This window comes from Podarcis erhardii, assembly GCF_964252035.2.
Source record: "Podarcis erhardii genome assembly, chromosome: 1".
NCBI lineage: Eukaryota > Metazoa > Chordata > Lepidosauria > Squamata > Lacertidae > Podarcis > Podarcis erhardii.
In genome coordinates this window covers 130,945,803-130,967,648 of record NC_138497.1, presented here as the reverse complement: position 1 = coordinate 130,967,648, position 21,846 = coordinate 130,945,803, and the positions used below count along the sequence as shown (strand labels likewise).

Below are 21,846 nucleotides of genomic sequence, written 5' to 3'. Positions count from 1 at the left end.
AGTTGAGATACTTGAAGCAGGTCATGAGAAAAAAAAACTTTCCAGTCTTCTCCAAAGTGAATCCCTCTAACTGCAGTTAAGAGCTATGTCAACTTAGGTTTTAATTGCAGTTTGTACTAAATCGGCTCCATCCTAATGAGGGATTATTAACCAGCTCATTTCAAATTCCATTTCATCCTACCTAGTATTAACTGTGGTCAATAACTTCAATAGTAACACCTCTTAAGTGTGATTCTGTTTGAAGGGAGTCCCTTTTTTGGGTGAAGGGTAGCGACTGGAGGAAAAGTATGTTTCAATGCCCTATTCCCCATCAGGACAAGATTTATAGTGCGCTAATGTATAGCTCTCAAAACAAAACTTATTTTGTAAGATGATCATTTGTTTACAATTTTAAGGGGGTGGGTTAATAACGTCTCCCCGTTACATTTTAGGGTGGAGCATTGCTGCCAATACTCCACCCTAAAATGGACGCAGGTGGCGCTGTAGTCTAAACCACTGAGCCTAGGGCTTGCCAATCAGAAGGTCGGCGGTTCAAATCCCCGCGACAGGGTGAACTCCCATTGCTCGGTCCCAACTCCTGCCAACTTAGCAGTTTGAAAGCACATCAAAGTACAAATAGATAAATAGGTACCGCTCCGGCGGGAAGGTAAATGGCGTTTCCGTGCGCTGCTCTGGTTCGCCACCACGTTCTTCATGTGTAATCCAGATACCCCATTTCTGCAGCATCACATTGGGCTTGCTGATCAGAAGGTCAGTGGTTTGAATCCCTGCAACGAGGTGAGCTCCCATTGTTCTGTCCCAGCTCCTGCCTACCTAGGAGTTCGAAAGCACGCCAGTGCAAGTAGACAAATAGGTACCACTCCAGCGGAAAGGTAAACAGTGTTTCCGTGCACTCTGGTTTCCCTCACGGTGTCCCGTTGTGCCAGAAGTGGTTTAGTCATGATGGCTACATGACCCAGAAAGGTGTCTGCGGACAAACGCCGGCTCCCTCAGCCTGAAAGCGAGATGAGCTCCACAACCCCATAGTCACCTTTGACTGGACTTAACCATCCAGGGGTCCTTTACCTTACCCGTGAAAATTGTTATGTACTGAAGTTCTCACCCTGGGCCAGCAGGGGGATACTGTAGATAGTTATGCAAATGAAGGATCGAAAGTGACGTTCAGTGCTTGGATAGTTTGTATGCAAATGAAGGATCGAAAGTGACGTTCAGTGATTGGCTAGTTACAGAAAATGGTTACTGTTGCATTCTAGTGGAGCTCTATATAAGCAGGCTGGCTGAGCTCCTCAGCTCAGTTCTGTTCCAGCTTACAAATAAAGAGCTGTTTTGGAAGAATCGCTGTGTTGTCTGATATGTTTGCCCACAACTTAACAAAAATGATGTTCATGCAGGAACCCACATGACTTCTTATGTGCATTGTCCTACAAGGTCTGCCCCCAAACCTCCCACCAGTCTATTAATGAACCTGTGCAAGCCTTAAGGCATATATATATATATACACACAGTATATATAATTTTACAGAAGGCGAGAGCTTACAAATTTCCTAACAGATGAGAATCTGCCTGTGAAGACCTCTGAATGTTTAGAACATGAGCATTCCTGTACACATCACGAACAGATGTTGCAGTCTCTGGAGACAAGTTCTCCAAAACATCATTACCCCCTCAGACAGCATCTCTGGAAGACTTTATAATCCAATGGCTGCAGAACTGACAAGGAATATTCTAAGCCAATGCTGGGCTGTAATTACAAATATGAAAATAGTGGAGATATCAGGTTGCTTACTATAACCAGAATTAAGATAACTGTTCTTATATATCCTATTTGTAATAGCAACCCTCCATATATATTTTTTACTTATTAGGTCTCCATTCTCCTGTGATATTTGTAGCAGACTGCATATTTGCACTGCACCTTTGCCACATTTTCTCCTTTAGAGCTAGGACAGCTCTGTAACACATTCTGCCACCTCCCATCTGAAGGCTGGTGGGAAGGAGAGAATGAAAAAAACCCTAATAAAGTAAAAAAAAAAATCTAGTTTATGTTGCAATGTTCAAAGCAAACAGAAAGAGTCTGGTATAGATAAACTAATTTCCACCTGTTTCTGCTTACTGCATATACAGTAACTCAATTTAGATTGATCGGATAATTTTGCAGACTTACTACACTGGCACGACTATAGCCATTCAGATTATTATTTCAAAAGCACCAAGATGAAATGCTGTTTGTGTTCCTCTTAATTTCGTTTTAGCTCTTTGTTTATCTCTCGACTTCAAAGCACTTTCGGCATCTGACAACTATGTAAAATTGAAGCAGGAAAAGGTGCCACGCTCAATCTGCCTTACTTTGCAAGGCATTAGAGAGGCATGATTCGGATATGATGCCGTGCGAAGAAGCACCCTCTAAAAATAAGTTCAACCGTGTGCCATACGCAGCTGGGAACTACATCCTAAATAAATAAATAAATGCTCAACGTTTCTGGTAGCACTAGTTTTATTAAGGAGGGATTGTCTCTTTTTCCCTTTAAAGAATATTTTTATTACCGTATTTTTCGCTCCATAAGACGCACCTGACCATAAGACACACCTAGTTTTTAGAGGGGGAATGCAAGGGGGGGGGGATTCTTTAAAACGAGCGCTGAGCAGAGCCTGAATGCATCCCAGGCTCTGCTCAGTGCTCCGTTTCACAAGCCGCATGGAGCTTTTCCCCCCAAGAGCCGCACACACGCTCCATGAGGCTCTTTAAAGGGAGCGCGAATCTTGGGGGCTTTTCCAGGAGGTGGGGGAAGGGACAGAGGAGCTAAGCCAGAAGCCAGAACAGCAAGAGGGATAGCTGCGCAGCCTGCATTCGCTCCATAAGACACACACACATTTCGCCTTACTTTTTAAGAAGGAAAAAGTGCATCTTATAGAGCAAAAAATATGGTAGTTTTCCGTAACGTTTAAATACATCCTTGTTACTCACATTTATTTTTGCTCATATGAGCTGGTCGATTTCCCTTCCTCCCACCTCAAAGTTCCCATAATTCATTTCTATATCATGGCATTTGTACCTCTTCCAATTTACAAATAACTCATTTCAATTTTCATAAATGTTTAAATAAATATAAATAGGTATTAATCATTAACATTGCAAGTCTGTTTAATTCAACCCTACTTGTGTTGTTAATTGTTTACAATTTTCCTTCAAATATTGTGCAAATTTACTCTCATCTTTTTGGAAAGCTTGATCACGCTGGTTTCGGATTTTCCCAGTCAGTTTAGCCAGTTCTGCATATTCCATCATCTTCATCTGGCACTCTTCTATCGTTGGTAATTCCTGCTGCTTCCATTTTTGGGCTAAAAGTATCCTTGCTGCCATTGTTGCATACATAATCAGGTTTTTTTAATCTCTTTTTGGAATTTCTTCACCTACTATACCAAATAAAAATGCTTCTGTTTTTTTAACAAATGTACTTTTGTACATTTTCTTTAACTCATTATATATCATTTCCAAGTAAGCTTTTTTTGGGGGGGGGGACCCCTGACAGTTAAGTCCAGTCACGAACGACTCTGGGGTTGCGGCGCTCATCTCGCTTTACTGGCCAAGGGAGCCGATGTTTGTCCGCAGACAGTTTTTCTGGATCATGTGGCCAGCATGACTAAGCCGCTTCTGGCGAAACCAGAGCAGTGCACGGAAACGCCATTTACCTTCCTACCGGAGTGGTACCTATTCATCTACTTGCACTTTGACGTGCTTTCGAACTGCTAGGTTAGCAGGAGCTGGGACCGAGCAACGGGAGCTCACCCCGTCACGGGGATTCGAACCGCCAACCTTCTGAACGGCAAGCGCTAGGCTCAGTGGTTTAGACCACAGCGCCACCCGCATCCCAGTAAGCTTTTACTTTACTACAAGTCCACCACATCTGATAGAAGTTCCCGTCTCTTTTCCCAGATGTGCAGGCTACATGCAATTCCTAGCATTGAAAACATGGTGACTCACATCCTCCTGTGGTTACATCGCCCCAACCTTCCTCTGGAGGACCAGATCTCTGCTACCAAGCTCCCATGTCCAATGAAAGTCAATGATGGTGATGGCAATGTTTTTCTTCCTAGTGTCCTGATTTTGGGGGATTTGGGAGGGTGAGAGTCCCATGGCCTGCAAGAAGATGAAAACCTCTCCATTCTTAAGGAAATCAGCCCTGAGTGCTCACTGGAAGGACAGATCCTGAAGCTGAGGCTCCACTACTTTGGCCACCTCATGAGAAGAGAAGACTTCCTGGAAAAGACCCTGATGTTGGGAAAGATGGAGGGCACAAGAAGAAGGGGACACCGGAGGACGAGATGGTTGGATAGTGTTTTCGAAGCTACAAACATGAGTCTGACCAAGCTGCAGGAGGCAGTGGAAGACAGGAGTGCCTGGTGTGCTCTGGTCCATGGGGTCACGAAGAGTCGGACACGACTAAATGACTAAACAACAACAAGGCAGAGAGGTCACCCTCCACCAGCAGTCGCTCTCACCCTGTGCAACCAACCAGCTTGTCAACTTCCACATCTGCATGCAATGTCAACGACAGACACATGGATTACTGGCAAATGCTGAAATGCTAACATTTACCACAACTTCGTGAATAGTCTCTAACATGTACCTAGATTACCCTACATGTGCCCCTTTCAAGCACTTTGGCACTACAGCAGATAAAGGTAAAGGTAAAGGGATCCCTGACCATTAGGTCCAGTCGTGGCCGACTCTGGGGTTGCGGCACTCATCTCGCTTTATTGGCCGAGGGAGCCGGCGTACAGCTTCCGGGTCATGTGGCCAGCATGACTAAGCCACTTCAGGCGAACCAGAGCAGCGCACGGAAACGCCGTTTACCTTCCCGCCGGAGTGGTACCTATTTATCTACTTGCACCTGACGTGCTTTTGAACTGCTGGGTGGGCAGGAGCAGGGACCGAGCAACGGGAGCTCACCCCGTCATGGGGATTCGAACCACCGATCTTCTGATCGGCAAGTCCTAGGCTCTGTGCTTTAACCCACAGCGCCACCCGTGTCCCTACTACAGCAGATAGTGACACATAATACCCACAATTGTAAGAATTCGCTTGTTTAGTGTGGCAGTGGAACATTGGAACTCCCGGAAGACACAAGATTTGCCCACCTTGGAAGAATGGCAGATACAAGTAATAGACTACATGGAATTGGCGGAAATGACTGGCAGAATCCGAGACCTGGGAGAAGAAACGATCGGGGAGGACTGGAAGAAGTTTAAGAACTACCTGCGGAAGCACTGCAAAGTTTATGAATGCTAAAATGATGTTGGATAGAAAAACAATATGGCATTAGTGATACAGTGTTAAAAAAGTATGCAAAAATGTAATAGAAAAAGGGTGAAAGAACAAGGTTATATTATGTCAAAAGTAAACAATATGTTAAAGGTGTTTAATTATAAGGAGGAAAGATCGGAGACATAATAGAGGCGACTATAATAATTAGAAATAAGTTTTGAAAGAGGGTAAGGATTTGCTGTACTTGATTGGACAAAGAGGAACACAAAAAAGGGAGGCGTGAGGAGGTCAAGAAAGAAAGTTTGTTAAATATGAACTTAAAAATTGGAGTTTTTATTTCTAGTTCTTCTTTTATTGCTTTTCTTTTTCTTCTTTAGTGTATGCTGGTGACTGTTTTTGCTGTTTTGTATTTTTCTCGGTGCTTTTTTTTTTGGTGTGTGTACTGTTCAATGCATTGTAACTTTTTTCTTGTTAAAACTTTAATAAATATTATTATTTTTTTTAAAAAGGAACATTGGAACTCCCTGCCTATTGAGAGAAAGCAGGCACCATGACTGAATTCTTCCTGGCACCTGCTTAAAATGTTCCTGTTTAGACAAGCCTACCCAAATGCTTAGGAAGTGTACTTATTTATGTTTTCAAGTAGAGTTGCAAATTTTCATTGATTTTACTGTTTTATCTTTTGCAAACCACTTTGAGGGCTTTTGTGTTTTTTTACAATCAAGTGTTACACAAATTTTACAAAATAAATGAAGATAGATAACATATTTGATATAAGTTAAACATTTGTTGTTGAAGCACAAATATGCCATAATAGTTGTTTTTTATGTCAAGCAAGATACCTGAGGAATTATGACCTCACTGAGTTAACTAAGTCAGCGACTTTCATTCGCTTGAATCTGTTAAGGGCTGAACTATGGAACTGTAATATTATGAATTCTGAAAATGCAGCATTGATTACAAAGCAAGCAGTCTTCACAAACTACAAGTTACGGAGCTTTCCCCCAGCAGAGATTAATCTCCAGTACAGTGGTACCTCAGGTTACATACACTTCAGGTTACATACGCTTCAGGTTAAAGACTCCGCTAACCCAGAAATAGTGCTTCAGGTTAAGAATTTTGCTTCAGGATGAGAACAGAAATTGAGCTCCGGTGGCGCGGCAGCAGCAGGAGGCCTCATTAGCTAAAGTGGTGCTTCAGGTTAAGAACAGTTTCAGGTTAAGTATGGACCTCCGGAACGAATTAAGTACTTCACCTGAGGTACCACTGTACAAGGGATGTTATAACGCACAGCAGCCAAAAGAAGATCCCAAAAAATTTACCTATTCAGTCTGTGCTACCCTGAAGCAATTGCCCCTGCTTTTATTACTTCTTTTTTCTACTAAGCCAACAGCCAAAAGAACAAATAAAACAGGAAAAACAGAATCAAGCAAGTGCTGCACAGATTACTGAACTGAAAGCAGGTCATGGAAAGGACGTCAACTATTGCAGTACACTTTGATGTCTCCCTGATTTGACTTTACCCCACGTCCCCAAACCAATGAGTTCAACATGTTGAAGTCATAACAGATCTTCCTTTTGAATACTGCCTTTTCAGGCATGCCGGCAATTTCATATCCGCCACATCTTTGCCATCTAAAATAGCTGAAGACACACACCCATAGCTGGTCACGTAAGAAAAAGAAATACAGTAGTATGTTAACTTGGCAGCCTTTTATTTATTTATGCATCATAAATAAGTCTAAAAACTTTTTTCGAAAGCACGTTCTCCCCCCATCCCTGTCCCACCCCGTGGATTAAGACAGCTAGATAACTTTGGCTTCTGCAATGCATCATAGCAACAGCTCCAAAACTAACTCGCTCCAGATGTCCCTGTGATCATCTAATCAGACATCAAAAGGAGCACTCTGACAAGCTCTCACACTGATTATAAGTATTCTATATATATGTTCCCACAGCATAAATACATACAGTAGCTACTTGGGAGCTGGGGTTTGTTGTGGTTTTTTAATCTCTCTCTCTCTCTTTAAATTGACTCCTCTAATTCAGAATTCTATTCAAACATACATGAGCAGCTATGGAAAGAAACGCCAGGCCTTCTAAATGACAGAAAACTCTCCCATTCATTCCCAAAGCGCTCTGTTCTTCCGTTCAGTGCAAATGTATGCATTTCAAAATAGTATTTAAAAGCAGAGCCAAAAATAAAAAAAGGAAAGGAAAGGAAAGCTTGATAGCTAATAAATACACCTCTTGGGCTCACAGGTTCTGAACCAAATGTAGGTCTCCTAAAGAGAAGAGATTTAGAGGAGTCGTGTGTTCATCCGTTCACACAGTCACCAAATGTTGTAGATGAGTAAGAAGACCTCTGCCGATACTGCAATACCAGGTCGATACATGGAGTGGATGGAGCAAGCCCCTGTTCCATCTCCCAGCTCCAAAAATCCATTTAGGTACAGAAAGAATGGAAAACATTTAAAGAGTATTTGAAAAATTATTGCAACAACAAAAAATCTCCTGGCAGAACTTGAATGATTCTTGTAAAATAAAAAGTACAGATAACAACTTTCTTTTGACAAGAACAAAGAAAATGAAATGGTAATTTGAAACTGTGTGTAAAATAATAATAGGAACAACAGTACAATGAGTCTAATCTATTTTTCTCTTGATCTTTCCTTTTTCGTTTCTTTTCGTTTTCTTTTTCCTTTCTTTTTTTCTCTTCTTTCTTTTTTCTTTATCTATTTTTGTTATGTAAAACAGATACAGGAAAAAACCACTATGGAATGCTGATCTAGTTGTTGCGACATTTTGTAATGTTATGTATTGTTAAGGATGGTTGAATGTAGTGAATGGCGAATTGCTGTTTCAGCTATTGTTGATTGTTATGTTATTGTTGAGTGCTAAATAAAGGCTAAAAAGAAAAGAAGAAGAAGAAGAAGAAGAAGAAGAAGAAGAAGAAGAAGAAGAAGACCTCTGCTGAAGAAGAAGAAGAAGAAGAAGAAGAAGAAGAAGAAGAAGAAGAAGACGACCTCTGAAGAAGAAGAAGAAGAAGAAGAAGAAGAAGACCTCTGAAGAAGAAGAAGAAGAAGAAGAAGAAGAAGACCTCTGCTGAAGAAGAAGAAGAAGAAGAAGAGGAAGAAGAAGAAGAAGAAGACCTCTGAAGAAGAAGAAGAAGAAGAAGAAGAAGAAGAAGAAGAAGACGACCTCTGCTGAAGAAGAAGAAGAAGAAGAAGAAGAAGAAGAAGAAGAAGAAGACCTCTGCTGAAGAAGAAGAAGAAGAAGAAGAAGAAGAAGAAGACGACCTCTGCTGATGTGGCCACAGTGCATTCTGGTTCATTTATACTTGGGAGCAGACAACTAAAAACAAATACATGAATGTCCCAATGAGTCTAGGAGCAAATGATCCATCCCCTGGTCTACTCCTTGGTCCTCCTAAACTTGGATTCTAGGTGATTTTGCAGCTCTCCACTGAGAAGAATTCATTTGTGTCTGGAGATAGACAGCGAAAGTTTAAGGCGCCCAAGTTATCACCAAGTTACAATCAAGCCAGAAATGGCCTGATTAATGATGAGAACTGGTGTGTACAGTGGTACCTTGGTTCTCAAACTTAATCCGTGCCGGAATTCTGTTCCAAAACCAAGGCATGCTTTCCCACAGAGAGTCATGTAGAATGGATTAATTCATTCCAGACTTTTAAGAACCCCTAAAACAGCAATTTAACATGAATTTTATACTATCTAATGAGACCATTGATCCATAAAATGAAAGCAATAAACAATGTACTGCAGTCACACAATCAATCAATCAATCAATCAATCAGTAGCTGAACTGGGTTCTACATAGTCACAAAAAAACAGGAAAAGAGTAAACAAAAACAAAAATGCATAATAAATAGCAAAAACAGACAGACCTCAGCGTAATACCCAAAACGGAAGCGTGGCACTCAAAACGGAGTATGTTCGGCTTCCGAAAAATGTTTGCAAACCGGAACACTTACTTCTGGCTTTGCAGTGTTTGGGTTCCAAGCTGTTTGAGTACCAAGGCGTTTGAGAACCAAAGTACCACTGTACAGTGGTACCTCGGGTTACATACGTTTCAGGTTACATACGCATCAGGTTACAGACTCCGCTAACCCGGAGAAATATTACCTCGGGTTAAGAACTTTGCTTCAGGATGAGAACAGAAATCGTACAGTTGTGGTGCAGCGGCAGCAGGAGGCCCCATTAGCTAAAGTGGTGCTTCAGGTTAAGAACAGTTTTAGGTTAAGAACAGACCTCGAGAACAATTAAGTTCTTAACCCGAGGTACCACTGTACTTTATTATGAGATGCAAAGAGCTTGCAACTGTCCCCAACAGAATGTCAGAACAAAGCCTCCATTCTTCATAACACTGGTAACCTAAGTAACCACTGGTAACTAAGTAACAAACTTAGTTGGCCTTTAAGGTGCTACTGGAAGGATTTTTTTTAAATTTTGTTTCAACTGGTAACCTAGGTATAACTGCACTGAGCCCTTTATGTGCTATCAGAGTTGTGCGTCAAGGCCACACACACACACACACACGGGTAATAAGGGCACAATGACACATGAATTAAGTTTAAATGTTAACGGGCAAATTTTGGCCACAACAATTTTATTGAATACAGGATGCGGGTGGTGCTGTGGATTAAACCACAGAGCCTAGGACAATCAGAAGATCGGCAGTTCAAATCCCCGTGACAGGGTGAGCTCCCGTTGCTCGGTCCCCACTCCTGCCAACCTAGCAGTTCAAAAGCACATCAAAGTGCAAGTAGATAAATAGGTACCGCTCCAGCGGGAAGGTAAATGACGTTTCCGTGCGCTGCTCTGGTTCGCCAGAAGTGGCTTAGTCATGCTGGCCACATGACCCGGAAGCTGTACGCCGGCTCCCTCGGCCAATAAAGCGACATGAGCACCGCAACCCCAGAGTCACCCACGACTGGACCTAATGGTCAGGGGTCCCTTTACCTTTACCTTATTGAATACAGAATCTGAGCGGTATTGGTTTAGGCATTGGAACCCAAAACTATAACTGACTCCTGCCCGCCTTGCAGGGAGTCTGATAAGGGTAACCACCTGAAGAGGGAGCTGGGTCAATGGCAATCGACTTGAGCTGTACCCTGGGGCTCACAGTGGCTCCTCCGTGGGCTTCGGATGAAATCCAGGCTCCTGGATTCCTTTAACGGAATACTGTTGATCGTGAAGGAGGAGGTGATAACCACACCTTCCCTCCCCCCCCCATCACTAATCTAACGCCTAACCACCAAACCTTACAAAGTTGAGACGATTGCTACGAGGTGCAAACTCACTGATAGGTTCTGCTGGTACATTTGAATCAGACTAATCTTGGTCTGTATAGTTAAAGCTATGGTTTTCCCAATAGTGATGTATGGAAGTGAGAGCTGGACCATAAAGAAGGCTGATCGCCAAAGAATTGATGCTTTTGAATTATGGTGCTGGAGGAGACTCCTGAGAGTCCCATGGACTGCAAGAAGATCAAACCTATCCATTCTTAAGGAAACCAGCCCTGAGTGCTCACTGGAAGGACAGATCGTGAAGCTGAGGCTCCAATACTTTGGCCACCTCATGAGAAGAGAAGACTCCCTGGAAAAGACTCTGATGTTGGGAAAGATGTTGAGGGCACAAGGAGAAGGGGACGGCAGAGGGTGAGATGGTGGGACAGTGTTCTTGAAGCTACCAGCATGAGTTTGACCAAACTGCGGGTGGCAGTGGAAGACAGGAGTGCCTGGCGTGCTCTTGTCCATGGGGTCACGAAGAGTTGGAGATGACTAAACAACAACAAAGGAGAAAACCAAGAGGGCAGTGCCAATCTGCCAAATGAAAAAATCCCTACCAGGCCCCCGATCTAAAACGGGCAACCAACCAAAGTCCATAGCAAGGCTAAAGACACACCTAAAGTAGAGGGTGGGTGGGCGGGTGTTCTCAAGGCCAAGAAGGCTCCCAGAGGCCCCTCAATTAAGAGGATCCAATTTATCATGAGGTGGACCAGCCCATAGAGGAGGTACCAACTCAATGGCTTCCCCCAAATCTCTGTTGCCTCATTCCTGGGAGGAGCTGCAGTATGAGCTCTTTACACCACGGTTGCTACAGCACCTCCTATACCACCAGCGTAACGTAAGAAGGGAGCCTTAACTATTTTACTCAATCCTTAAATTCATTATTTAAATTGTCAAGGGGAAGCCAAGCTGCATCTCAGAGATGCATCTCAGAGATTTCAACATCGTACAACTACAAATTAAGCATAGAAGGCGTCTACATAATTCATTAATTACAGCTAGGCATACAACTACATTTTGTAATATAATGTAACGTCTCTGTCAAGGACATAACATTCTGCGCACATCTTTGAATTTAATTAGGAATACATGGGCAAGGATGCAAAACTTTCCAATCTGAGCAGAGCAAAAGAAGAACAGGGCAAAAAAAATATAATAAAAAAATCCTAGCAAGAGAGAGATCATTTTGAAAACACAGAGGCGCATAATATTTCACTCTCACAACCATGGCCTAATTGAACAGCTGGAAGTACACATTCTGAAACTATTAATTCTCTGGGTCAAGAAACACTCCACCGTATGTGTGATTTAATGGTTTAAAAATTAAATAGTGCTATTTAAAAGGTAATTTACTCTGCACTTTTTTGAAACATACCGTGTATGTGTGTGTGTGTTGGTGGATAAGTGATTGATATAGCTTTAGCTCAAATATAATCTTTTGAATTGCAACATTGTTTCATCTCCAAATGAACCCAGCCATATGAAATTATGTACAATGGTATCAATTGGCCTAGTACATCATACTATTATGCTAATGTTAAAACACTTAAATCACAATAGCTAATACTTTAAAATTACAATTAGCCGTATAAGAACCGGAGGCTTGACCTTTGTTCTTTTTCTTTTTAAAAGCAAGAACATGAAACATAAAAAGCTTCTGATTAAGTATGAACCTTTTTTCCAAATTACAAATTATATACCCACAATGCATAAAAGGGAACCAATTTTGATATGCATAATTTATGTATAAATTCCATAATTTATGTATAAATTCCTAGTAGGTGGAGCTATTAGAGCTTGCTACATATTGTTGCAACATATTCAATCAATATAGCACCTAGACAAAACTTCTGAACCAACGTTTTTATCTTGTGCTGGATCCACAAATGCTCACCTTACAAGTGCAAGTAGATCACCATTCAAGGAACAGATATTCTATATCTTGTGGGAGAAAACAGAAACCCAATCCAAATATGTTAACTCTTACATAGGCTCTAGCGGAACTTAACTGGTTGCTATTTTACTTCCACTCGTGGTTCATTCAATGCAAACATGCGTGCTGTACACACAAATTGTCTCATGAAGAGAAAAAGTCACATGGTGAAGTGTAAACAGAAGAAGGTCTGAGGTTGAGGCCACTGTCCTCAACAATGGAAGGTATTTTCATTTCATTTCTTCTCTTTATTTCCTTTCTTACACAACTCATTTGACCAATAGTGGTTCTGCAAGTGGCAATAAAACACCTACTTATGACCACATATTTGAGCTTATATATTATACATACGAATATTCATAACTATCTCACATCAAGTCCTAGGCTCTGTGGTTTAACCCACAGCGCCACCCGCATCCCTTGTACATTTATTACAACCTTCTAAATCATTAATTGTAAGGAAATACTACTTAATCCATCGACATGTTCAAGTCAACTGAAGCAATATTTAGGTCATTCTTCAGGGCAACACCAGACCTGACTTTTATTAATTGCAAGAAAACAATCTGGTTGAATTTGGAAGACTAGATAGAAAGCTCTTCTTGTTGGAACACAACATCCTCTTGGTAAACGTGTTCGGTAAATTGTTCATTTCTTCCAAGCCTACATTTACATAGCCTACATTATGAATTTAGATCATGTGCCATTTCGTTTTCCAATTAATTATTTGTGATTGTGTATGTCAGATATAAAATACACTAGGTAACATTATTCACTATAGACAAATTCTGCTAAAGCAAAGTGTCCACACATCCGTCCTTCTGCCTATTATGGCTCACTAAGCTACAGCACGACACCATGAAACTCTTCTTAAAAATGATTAACCACAGATGGTACATAACACCAGTACAATTAGGGAAAATGTATAAAACTGGCTCAAACCTATGTTGGAAATGTCAGGAAAAAGAAGGGACTTCTTATCATATGTGGTGGGATTGCAGTAAAATTAAAATGTTTTGGGAAATGATATATAATGAGTTAAAGAAAATGTTTCATTTAACATTTGTGAAAAAGCCCGAAGCTTTCTTATTAGGGATTGTGGGAAAAGACCTGCCAAAGAAATTAAAAAATATTTTCATGTATGCGACAACGGTGGCAAGAGTCTTAATAGCACAAGGATGGAAGAATGAGGAAATCCCGATGAAAGAACTGTAGCAAGAAAAACTGACAGACTATGAGGAATTGGCAAAACTGACACACAAACTACGTGACAAGGCTAACTGTGATTTCAAAGACGAATGGGACGAATGGGAACCTTTTATGAAATATATGAAGAAACAACAAAATGAACTGGACATTCACAAACTCTTTATTGTGATATATAGATAGATAATTTGAGGATCTTTACAATTTTATAACATGCAGATAGAAAGAGGTGTTGAGAAACCAGAGAAAGGAGCTGAGGGAAGTCTGGGGGTGGGGGGTTGGGTTTTCTGTTTAGGGGGAGGGGAAAAATGGAGGTGGGAAAACAATGTGGATGATGTATTTTTGTTAAAACTATTGTGTTGAATTTTTTTTTAAAAAAAAAAAAGATTAACCAATGCTGCAATCACTCCCTTATTCAGCAAATCACATACATCAAAGTATTCTACTTTTATTTCACTTAAAGCGATACACATATCTGGTCTTATGCTCAGAATTTTTACAACGCAGGAAAGCATACTGAGCTTCTGTGATGGAAATATGAATTGCGTGTTCTGTATATAATTCTTTCATCAGCTTGGTTATAGAACTTGCAAAAAGCCCATGGCTCATTCTCTCAGATCTGGGTTGTTTTCCCCTGAAACATCTATACAGGGAATCCTAACCTTTACTGTACTTTCCTCTTTGAACTAAATCTAAATCCTGTGTCTCCTTCGAGCATCTTCCTGGTGGTGTGGCCTAACAGTGAATATTATTTAACCATACTCCAAACTCAGCTTAATGTAGAAGATGTATATTAATGAGTTCATTATGACTCTTTGATTTCTGTCCATATTTGTTCTAGGAAATAGGTATGTACAAGCTACATTAGTAAATACCGTATTTTTTGCTCTATAAGACTCACTTTTTCCCTCCTAAAAAGTAAGGAGAAATGTGTGTGTGTCTTATGGAATGAATGCAGGCTGTGCAGCTATCCCAGAAGCCAGAACAGCAAGAGAGATAGCTGCTTTCGCTGTGCAGTGATCCCTCTTGCTGTTCTGGCTTCTGAGATTCAGAATATTTTTTTTTCTTGTTTTCCTCCTCCAAAAACTAGGTGCTTCTTGTGGTCTGGTGTGTCTTATAGAGCGAAAAATACGGTACTTCCAATTTCACAGGAAAACCTTCAGTTTTGCAAAGAGAAAGCCAAGTCAAACCACGAATCCTAGATTCCCACGGAATTTTCCTTAAATATCAACTCCGATATTTAATAGCTTTATACAGAAAAAAAATAATCTCACATGGCGTCTTTCAATATCTGGATTTATAAAACTCATGCCAGTTAGAACCAATGAAATAAGTTATAAAAGACATCCATATTATCATTCCTCACCTGCTTTGTCCTGACTGCTATCAAAGATTAAATGTAACAGTAAGAGCTGGTAAACACCTTCAGAAAGTTGCATATAAACCAAGTCAAATAATTTGGTGTGAATTCAATGCTATGAAGCAATGAGCCTCCCATTTTGTAATTGTATTGTATTTAACGCTCCCCTCGTTCCCCAAGGAACTTGGTGGCTTACATGTTTTCCAGGGAATTTCCAAGCCCAGGCAGACTACAGGGACAGACATGCTTAGCTTCAACAACGGTGGGCGCAACAGAACTGCATCACGGGTGAGAAAACCCATGGGTCTGGGTGTATGCATGAAAAAAAGAGACTTTACAGTTCATACGACCTTTTCGTTGCTGCGAATACACAAATATTACACGGGCATTTTCCATATCATACATAGGGGGCTCAAATGATGGCTCCTTAAAACACCCATACATTAGGAGTCCCAATCGGATCCTGTACTTGAGGCTAACACAATTGCCACATATCACTAATGTAAGAACTAATCAGAGGATTTATTAGTTTTGTCGTTTTTATCAAGTGTGCGAAACCCTTGGCCCTGAAGGCATTGCTGAAGTACAACAAGGCCAGCGGTCATGGAAGTAGTCCGACAACATCTGGAGGACCAAAGTTTCCTCACATCGAATTTAAATAATCACACATTATGCAGTGAAAGAGTCTGCATTTTTGTATCTCATGTGATTGTGGTTGCTGTTAAATGCAGCACCAAAATGGTCTGGGTTCTGCCCAGTGCTAAAAATGGCAACCTAACAGACACACACATTCGTACAAGAGAGGGAAACAAGAGAGTTAAAAGCAAGCCAGTCTTCTACTGTATTGTGTTTCATCATGAGAATTGTGTTTGCCTAATAACTACTGTATTTTTCGCTCTATAGGACGCACTTTTTCCCTCCTAAAAAGCAAGGGAAAATGTGTGTGCGTCCTATGGAGCAAATGCAGGGGGAGGCAGGTGGGAAAAGCCCCCAAGAGCTGCACACAAGCTCGGTGTGGCTCTTGCGGGCTTTTCCACAGGAGGGAGAAGGGACTGACTGGCCGCGTCAGTCCCTTCTCCCTCCTCCTAGAAAAGCCCGCAGGAGCCGCGCAGCCTTTAAAGAGTGTGCCGCTCTTGGGGGCTTTTCCCCAAGGAGGGAGAAGGGACTGACCGGCCTGCAGCCTGTCCGCTGCTCCCAGAGCTGGGGAGGGGAAAATCATATTTCCCCCCCTTGATTTCCCCCTCTGAAAACTAGGTGCACCCTATGGTCAGGTGCGCCCTATAGAGTGAAAAATACGGTATAAATTTAAATGAAAACATGTGAGTATGAATAGGTGAATAAGGCTATGCTCCCCCCGACCCCGGATGTGTCTCAGGACAAATATCAGATGTCGTAGCTTGGATAGAAATAGCTGCTTTCTCAGAAGGTACCTCTGATTCCTCCCACAACTAAAGCAGAGTATGCTACATTACTGTCAGGGAACTGCCATCGGCTCAGAGGTGAGAGGGGGAAAGGCAGATGGAGTACAGAGAGCCTCCAAAAATCGTGGGAAGCAGCACTTCCTCAGTGGAGGAAGCCATGCCTCTAGTGGGGAGGAGATGCAGGGCTCGGAGGATGCAAGGCGGGGCCAGGACACCTTGCCTGAGCAAAGCGGGGAGGAGGGAGGTCCCCCTTTCCCCAAGCCTTCCTTGCGCAGTAGGCTTTCACGCAGAGAGGGGAGGCGTAGGCTGGGGGTCAAGAGAGTACTCTGCTGGGGAAAGTTTAAGGACCGCCCACTCACAGATTCTGCTAGTGAATGAGCAAGACATGGAATAGAGGTGCTCTGCATTGTAAAGGTTTTTAGCACCAATAATAAAGCTCTAGAACAGACCAGTGAGGCATCTTGCCTGATTGCTCTCGAGCAAACACACAATAGCCATAACAATCACATATGCTGTTGGAGATTCCCCCTCCCAACTCCTCAGGTGGATCATTTCCGAGAGCAAGGAGGGCTGCTGTCGAAGGTGGAGAAAGGAGCCCCATTGACCTAGTACGAAAAGCCACACTCACTATTTACCCAGGCCATGCCAATCATTGGCTCCAGCCATAGTCATTGGCCCCCAACTGCCCACCCACTCAAGGCCAAAAAGGTTGCCCACCCGAGTTCAAGTGGAACTCTTCCTGTGATTCTTTGGAACAAGCTACTACCTGCTGCTAATTAATATTAATTTCCAAGTAGTCTGACATTACGAGGAACAATGGTAACAGAATTCAGAAGCACAAGATACCTACTGTCACGGATGTCTTCAGAGCATGTTCATTGGCATTCAAAGCTCCAGCAGCAAATTCGACAGGTGGGCCTAGGGCTGGATCACTGCTCCTTCTCACCAAAAGTGGTGTCCCTGAAGACAAAAGCAAAATGAAGGATAGAAATATGACACTAGGAATTTAACTGATTACTGCATACACTCTAAAGTTGTTCTGCTACTTCACATCACCAGTACAAAACAGACTGATCGGGTGACATGCTAAAAGCCAATACAGAAGTTAGCAGGGGAAGTGAAACTGGTTGTTGTTGTTTTGTTGTGTTGTTGTTGTTGTTGTTGTTTCAGCATGCAAGAGAAATGGGGGGGCAATCTGGACCTAACTCCTCTCTACAACTCACAGAAAATCAGAACTTCTTAGGTCCTCCAACAGTTCCTGAATTACCACAGTTTTGTGTTTGCAATTGGCTAAGCTACCATTGTGTTTGGGATTACTGCAAAGTATTATGTATGCCAAAGCATGGAGGAATACACAGAAACCAAGTAAGTTAAATAGAAATTGAGAAAATGTTGGAGCAGTGTAATGTGATCAATCTAACCACTGTGCAGAAGGATTAAGGAAAGTATGTAGAGGTGTTGAATCAATGGAACATGGTAACAGTGTGCATTAAAAGGGAACTAGGAATATCCAGAAATGGGGTAAAATATTTGTTATTATAAACAAATGCTGTTTGAATTTAATGCCCACCCAGGAAGCTTAATTTTTAGGGTAAAAGTAAAAACAAGCAAATGAAGATAGATACCTTTTCTACGTATAGCCCTTTTAAACCTTTTTTTTTTAAAAAAAAAATTACAACTTTGATACCATTTTGATAATTTGTATACAGTTGTACCTTGGTTCTCAAACACCTTGTGGCTTGAATGTTTTGGCTCCTGAACACCACAAACCCGGAAGTGAGTGTTCCGGTTTGTGGAAGTTTTTTGGAAGCCGAACGTCTGACGCGGTTTGTGCTTGGATTTGATATCCCGCTTTATCACTACCCGAAGGAGTCTCAAAGCGGCTAACATTCTCCTTTCCCTTCCTCCCCCACAACAAACACTCTGTGAGGTGAGTAGGGCTGAGAGACTTCAGAGAAGTGTGACTAGCCCAAGGTCACCCAGCAGCTGCATGTGGAGGAGCGGGGAAGCGAACCCGGTTCCCCAGATTACGAGTCCACTGCTCTTAATCACTATACCACGCTGGCTCTCCACAGGAAGCTCCTGCAGCCAATCAGAAGCTGCGCCTTGGTTTCTGAACGTTTTCGGAAGTTGGACAGACTTCCAGAACGGATTCGGTTCTGCTTCACATAGTACGGTAAACCAAACTCTGGCTTAGCGGTACCACATGAAGGTGAAGGCTCCAGGAGATAGACTTGCACCCACATGGCAGCAAAAAAAAGGACCTAGGTGGAGCAAAACAGCTGTAAGGTCCTCTTGTGGGAGCCCACACAGTCCCTATAAGCCATAGCTTGGATTACCATATGTAATAAAAGACATTTTACACTACTGTAGCATATCTCCAACAGGTCCTCAAATTCGTTTGTACTTTTATCATTGCCAATGTACTCTAAATGTCATTCATCTTCAAGACCAGCCAAAAAACTTCAGATAATTCAGAAAAGCAGCTACCATGCTGTGTCAGCTGAAGTCTTGTGAAGTTAAAGGGGGGAAAACTAGTCTTTCTTCTGTCTAATGTGGTAAATGTGGTGATTTTTTTTTAATTAAAAAAACTTAACTTAAAACACTAGAAATGAACCCCCCCCCCCCCCGCTTTTCAACTACCACTTTTCAACTATTTCCAAAATTAATTTACCCTTGGAGTAGTGCCAAGAATGAACGCTAATTGGCCCAAAATGATTTTCTATCACTTACAAACAACTGGAAGTAGGTTTATGAAACCGGAACGCATCTGCAATATTAGCTAGAGGATTTAAAAATGCAGTCTTCTATTCAAGTACGCAAATAAATGTACTTGAATTTGGAATTTGGCATGACATACGTATAATAAAAATGTGCAGGTTTATGTGTGCAAGTGTGTGTGTTTGAAATATACTCTTGAGAAAATGCATTCAGATTGGCTTGCTGATAAAAAATGTTTGATCATCAATACAGAGGTTCCAAATTCCACTTGGGTTCTGCCCTGTCATTGGTTCACTGAGATTAATCAGCAAGATAGTGTGCATTGCCCAATCACTTCCACTTCATTCTCCTAGAGTGGGAGAAACAAACCAAGATGACGCAATTAATCTTGGTTTTCCATTACACCTGAACCCTTGACTATGGTTTGTTGCCCCCTAACAAGCCACAAGTGCCGGTGAGCCTTAAACCATGGTTTGTTGTTGGCTTATAGATCACAGCTTCTTAAGGATCAACAAACCACAAACCTTGTTTTGGATGCAATGGAAGATAAAGGTAAAGGTAAAGGGACCCCTGACCATTAGGTCCAGTCGTGGCCAACTCTAGGGTTGCAGCGCTCATCTCACTTTATTGGTCGAGGGAGCCGGCGTACAGCTTCCGGGTCATGTGGCCAGCATGACTAAGCCACTTCTGGCGAACCAGAGCAGCGCACGGAAACGTCGTTTACCTTCCCGCCGGAGTGGTATCTATTTATCTACTTGCACTTTGACAAGAGCTCAACCCGTCACAGGGATTCAAACCACCGACCTTCTGATCGGCAAGTCCTAGGCTCTGTGGTTTAACCCACAGCGCCACCCGCGCCCCTGATGTAATGGAAAGACAAGCTTAAATTTGGCTTTCAGGCTTGCTTTTTCTGTTCACACCAGGGAAGATGTAACTGGCATCAAATGAGCAGCAATCCTTGCCTATTGTGGCATGTGATAGCCAGTGCAATCTTATACTACTACTACTACTACTACTATATAATTTATACCCCACGCATCTGGCTGGGTTTCCCCAGCCACACCCAACAGAATATTAAAAACACAATACAGCATTAAACATTAAAAACTTCCCTAAACAGGGCTACCTTCAGATGCCTTCTAAAAGTATTTTAAGTTGCTTATTGCCTCGACGTCCAATGGGAGGGCGTTCCACAGGGCAGGCACCACTACCGAGAAGGCCCTCTGCCTGGTTCCCTGTAGCCTCACTTCTCACAGTGAGGGAACCACCAGAAGGCCCTCGGAGCTGGATCTCAGTGTCCGGGCTGAACGGTGGGGGTGGAGATACTCCTTCACGTATACTGGGCCGAGACTGTTTAGGGCTTTCAAGGTCAGCACCAACACTTTGTATTATGCTCGAAAACATACTAGGAGCCAATGCAGTGTTATATGGTCTTGGTGGCCACTCCCAGTCACCAGTCTAGATGCCGCATTCTGTATTAATTGCAGTTTCTGAGCCACCTTCAAAGGTAGCCCCACGTAGAGCGCATTGCAGTAGTCCATATCTACACAGAACTAAGACCCATCAAATTCAGTGGTGCTTACTTCCAGGTTAGGTGGGTATAGGATTGCAGTCTAAGTTAAAGTTTACTCCACACTCTTATCAAGTACCCGCTAACATCAGTTCAAGCAGCTCTCATAAGAAAATGATTTTGTCCCTAGCTCTACCCATTTTCTTTGTTTTACATGTGCTGTTTGGATGCCAATGGCAGGTTGACCAAGCAAATTCCATCCCTTTCCTCTGTGACAGAAGTTCTCAATTAGCTAAGTACTGCCAATCGCCTGTTTTTCAAAAGCCAAACCCAGACATAGTGCTTCAGGTTAAGAACTTTGCTTCAGGATGAGAACAGAAATCGTGCTCCAGCGGCGCGGCGGCAGCAGGAGGCCCCATTAGCTAAAGTGGTCTAACAGTTTCAGGTTAAGAACAGACCTCCGGAATGAATTAAGTACTTAACCCGAGGTACCACTGTATTTATGGTAGTTTTTGCTATGTGAACGGTGCCGCTATGCCCTCCAACGTGTCCCAGGGCAAAACTGTGCCACACGTCTTCCGGTGTGAGTCACATGACCCAAGCGACATCATGCTCCCACAAAGTGGGGTGCCCCAGACAGTTGACAGGAATGTGCCACGGAGCCCCTGGGTGAGTTACATGAACCACCAATTGGGAAGCACTGCTCTACAGTATAATTTGTAGGCTAAATATTGTATTGGCTCGATGTGGATGAAAAAGGAAACTGAGTTCTTATACCAAGGAGCAGATTTTGACCAAACCATTGCATTTTATTATTTCCCCCTAAGTTTTCCAACTCGCAGGGATGCCTTCTGCCTCTTGAGACTCTTCCCTATTAGTAAGAAATGATGTTTAAAAGTTTAGCGTGGCTGAGACCAAGGAATGCAATGTAGCGCTTGAGCTTCCTTTTCTAATGGAGGAACTGGGGTTGATGCCAGCTCTAATTACCCCTTCAATGCCAAGTACTAAACACTTGACAAACTTTTTTTTTTTAATTGCCAGAATAAATCCTGCTTTCTATGCAGCCTGATTTTCTTTTTCAGCTTGTGTTTTAATTATTCAGCACTCATTATGTCACA

General features: G+C 42.3%; 1 protein-coding gene across 2 annotated transcripts in view; it reads right to left on the bottom strand.

The window, feature by feature from the left end:
- The window catches only part of PARD3B (par-3 family cell polarity regulator beta), a 636,273-nt gene that overhangs the window by 475,498 nt on the left and 138,929 nt on the right, over window positions 1-21,846 (bottom strand). For both annotated transcript variants that reach the window (XM_081859338.1, XM_081859339.1), the window contains exon 4: window positions 17,348-17,457. In XM_081859338.1, the coding sequence (XP_081715464.1) occupies window positions 17,348-17,457 (110 nt within the window). The remainder of the gene's footprint in view (window positions 1-17,347; window positions 17,458-21,846) is intronic.